Genomic DNA, 4,019 nt, shown 5'->3' with positions numbered 1-4,019 from the left:
ACATTCTTACTTTTGGACTGGGTCACTTCACAATTTATTGAGTACTACTCTTGGAAGAGTTAGCATCTGATCCATCATTTCTCATCTCTATTCTTTCTTTTCTTCCTCCCTGAAACACATAGGTACACCCAGTAGAATGAATTCTGCTTAAAGATCCATTACTGTGATGGAGTGGTGGAGTATACTTTTTTGTAGTGTTAATAAATTAGACTTTGCGGAAGTTAACTCATTGCATGGCTTAAGGTACATGGTTTTAAAGAGTTGCACAGTTGGTATACACACTGAAGAGACAAGGTGTGCGTTATCAAATGTGGTGGGCCAGTCTGGTCCAAAATGCCAGGGCCGAATTCTTGTCCCAGTCCACCCCTGAGTCAAAGGACTACATCCTTTCTCAGTCGTCGAGTTTCCGTCATTCAGGTAAGTTAAATCATGTAACGTCACCCATTTCCATCTTAAATCCTTTGGCAAAAATATCGTATTTCTTATTGTGTAGGCTATGTTTCCCTGCAAACATTAATGACATATCAACTATAAAACGAATGACCTTGTTCAGAATTAAATCAAAACGAATCTATAAGTAAGGGATAATGCCCGACGAGGTGTCCATCATCAGAAATGAATGGACGACGCGAAGCGGTGGATGGTTGCTTCCGCCGCAGCTTCCGCCGCAGCTTCCGCTGCAGCTGTTTTATTAGGCCTAATCAGTGGAGGGAAGTGAGATGACTGCTTAATATTATGTTACGTGATACAAAGTATCTTTTCAAAAGGCAAGTGCACCTCTTACCGCTTGTGTGTGTCCAGAGGATGATGCTACATTTTGCTTCAAAGAATCAAAGTCCACAGTTTCCTAAATCGTTTTTATTGCAAGAAATATTATCCACCATTCACTCTGTATCAAGCAAGGAAGTAAAGTAAGCCAGACAGAAAGACAGGCGACAAACTATTTAAAACTACGTATGTATGTAAACGTATGTTATGAGTTTCTGTTGCCATGGTTACCAACTAGCGTTTGAGCCAGCGCAATAATTGAGAACAATCAGGCTATTTGACCAGAACTGATTTCCTAACAACAAAACAATGTGATTTAGGTTGGAATTGGACGAGGTTTAAGTTTGTAGAATAAAATAAAAGATTTGATGCCAGAAAACTTGTATAGTAACAGTTTTTTGGAATCGAAATAAGGAATCGTTAGGAACCGGAATCAACAAGCAGTCGAATCGGAATAGGATTCATAAAAATCCTAACAATTCCCATCCCTATTCATACTGTATCCAGGAGGCTTGGAAAGCAATTTTTATTAGTTTACTGCAGTGCAAGACTTTACATTCAGTATGCTGTGGTGAAATTTGACAGCAATGCTCCTATTTTCAAAAGAAAATGACATCATAAAGCTTGATAGACATATTCTTCTTCCAGAGAAACAAAGAACAATTGACGTATTTCCAGCTCCTACTGCCTTACACTTGAATACACACATTCATTTTGTGTTTTGTCCCTCTGTCTTGTCAATCTGTTGATCCTGTGCTCCCTCAAAGCAGTGTAATGGAGGCTGTCCGAATCTTGACAATCCTGGTAAAAAAACATCATTTAAAATTTAATCACCATAAAAATACACATTGCTTTTCTGATGCATGAATGTAATTATTGAAGAGAGCAACAGCAACACCTGAACAATACAGTGATCACATTGATATACCAACACTGAGAAAATAATACTTCTGTGCTTTAGAAAATGGTCATTCTGCTGTACTTCAAAAATACTCACCACTGCATTTGGAGTCAAGGCAGCTGAAGATCTTGAGTCTGATTAAGAATTAAAATCAAAAAAAGCTTTCAAAATTCACTGAGATGGTGGTGAACAGAATGATTTAACAGTGTAAAGCCTCCATCAATTTATGACCTCTGTCTTGATTTGGTTGGTTTTATAATCCATATCAACTTCAAATGCATGCACCTCCAGTATTAAGTACCTAAATACACACCATCAAAAGTGATCAATGAAAGTTAACTTACGTCCACATTGACAGCTGTTTCTGTTGTTCTTTCCAAATGCTGCATACGCCAGTAAAACAACCAGGATGGTGGTGAATGTCAAACCTCCACTCAAGAAATACACCAAGACAGAGGACTCCACCTCATCTGCACATCCAGATTATAAGAGACTTTACAGAGCTGCAGAATATTGAGGAAATAACAATCATAGCTACTGTCTGTATGAAACATCTGCTTTCATCTTACCTACCTTCAAAGTCCAGTTTGGTCCCATTTCCAAACATGATGTGTCCACATGAGGCAACAGCGCAGTAGTAGGTCCCAGCATGAGACAGATTCAGGCTCTTCATCGGCAAGTTGTAGACACAGGTGTGTGTTTGTGTGTTGGGTTTCCTCTCACACTGATCATTCCTGCCTCCATGGGTGTAAATGAGTCCTGGATGAGATTCCTCAGAGTTCTTGAACCAGTAAACACTGTGTTCTTCATCACAGGTCCCAGTGTCTACTGTACAGTTCAGAGTCACAGAGTCTCCTGGCTGGATGGTCTCAGACGCTGACTGATGGACCAAAGCTGGGACGTTCACACCTGAAGCCTTTACACTGACAACAATGCCGTCTCCAAATTCAAAGGTGTCATATTCGCGACTTACACAGTAGTAAGTAGCTGAATCTGAAATGCGTAGATCTGTCAACTGCAAGTGATTTTTACCTTCATCATTACCCAATGTGAAGCGTGGATTATTGTCAAATTCATTGTGAAAAGTCTGATATTTTTCAAATTTGTAGTAAGTAGAGACGAGCCTTGGTTTCTGTCCCAGAGTTTGTTTATACCAATAAAATCTCACTGCTTCACCTTCAATGAAACACTGCAAAGTCACGCTGTCACCAACACTTGCTGATACAAAACTACTCTCTTGATGTACATTTGTGGATGATTTCAGATCAGTTGTCTGAGCTGAAGAGAAAAGAGAACCACAAAGAGCAGATTCAATTGATCATCCAAATCTTGCAAAGTATTACATCATACTAAATGAAGTTATAACAATCAACTTACCGATTCTTCCCAAGAACAGATAAGTCAAATACAAAGCCAACCACAGAGTCTTCATCATGTTCCAAATGCTGTGCTGAATGAAATGAATCTCAATATGTTCTCCACTCTTCAAAGAGAAGACTGTGATTGGCTAACGAGAAGAACCACCTAATGTCCTGAGTTGGAGTCAGTGATCACATGATCAGTGTTGTATTTCATGCATTGCATTAAGAGAGATCTATGATCTTTTTTTAATTGTGGACGTAACATTTAAAATATGTCCCTTAATGTTGTCATCAGTCCTATTTTTTGAAACATGAGCATTTGTGATCGCTCTTCAATCTTCCCACTTTAAGAACTGTGGCTGTTAGAGGAGCAGTTGCAGACTTTAAATATCTCATGTATTAGTAATGGGGTGGTGTGTCTAATAATTGGTGCCACCGTTCTCTACAGTGATTTTCACTCTGGACTCTTAGATGTTGTTGTCAGTGTCTGCACAGACAGGTGAACATTGTTTCAGACAAAAGGGGACTGAAACATTTGTTTCAAGAATGGCTAAAAGAAAAAAACAGTGCCATGCTGTGGTTACTATTGGCACATGTTGCTCATGCTGCTGGTAACATTGACGTGCTGTTTGTTCATTGGCTCACCTGCTCCTTTCCAAACATATCATGGCAGCTGTTTGGTTGACACAGCAGTCAATGGAATACCTGTGTGCTGGCACAACTGTCAGGCAGAAATACCAGGTCACTGTGGGTGGACACCATGAGACGTTCAGGCTAACACCAACATGGACACATTAATCCTGAAGCACAGCAGGTCCTGAGGATTTCTGCCAGTGTTACCCATAATGCACTGTATTCATCCATCCATCCATTGCCTATACCCGACTATCCCCTTCCGGGGGTTGCGGGGGGGCTGGAGCCTGTCCCAGCTGTCAACGGTTGAGAGGCGGGGTACACCCTGAACTGGTCGCCAGTCGATCGCAGTGCTA

The 4,019-nt window shown here is 40.5% G+C and overlaps 1 protein-coding gene across 1 annotated transcript; it reads right to left on the bottom strand.

Moving 5' to 3' along the window:
* Nucleotides 1–1,449: 1,449 nt before the first annotated feature.
* On the bottom strand, nucleotides 1,450–3,104 carry LOC139351427 (uncharacterized). The gene is made up of 5 exons (XM_070993309.1): nucleotides 3,047–3,104; nucleotides 2,243–2,947; nucleotides 2,014–2,139; nucleotides 1,766–1,803; nucleotides 1,450–1,569 (listed from the first exon to the last, which is right to left on the bottom strand). Exons 1-5 carry the CDS (start codon nucleotides 3,102–3,104, stop codon nucleotides 1,450–1,452), a joined length of 1,047 nt encoding a protein of 348 aa, XP_070849410.1.
* Between the last annotated feature and the right edge of the window lie 915 nt (nucleotides 3,105–4,019).

Source organism: Chaetodon trifascialis, chromosome 23, assembly GCF_039877785.1.
Source record: "Chaetodon trifascialis isolate fChaTrf1 chromosome 23, fChaTrf1.hap1, whole genome shotgun sequence".
Lineage (NCBI taxonomy): Eukaryota > Metazoa > Chordata > Actinopteri > Chaetodontiformes > Chaetodontidae > Chaetodon > Chaetodon trifascialis.
Note: the sequence above shows the minus strand (reverse complement) of the source record. Positions and strands in the feature narration are given on the sequence as shown.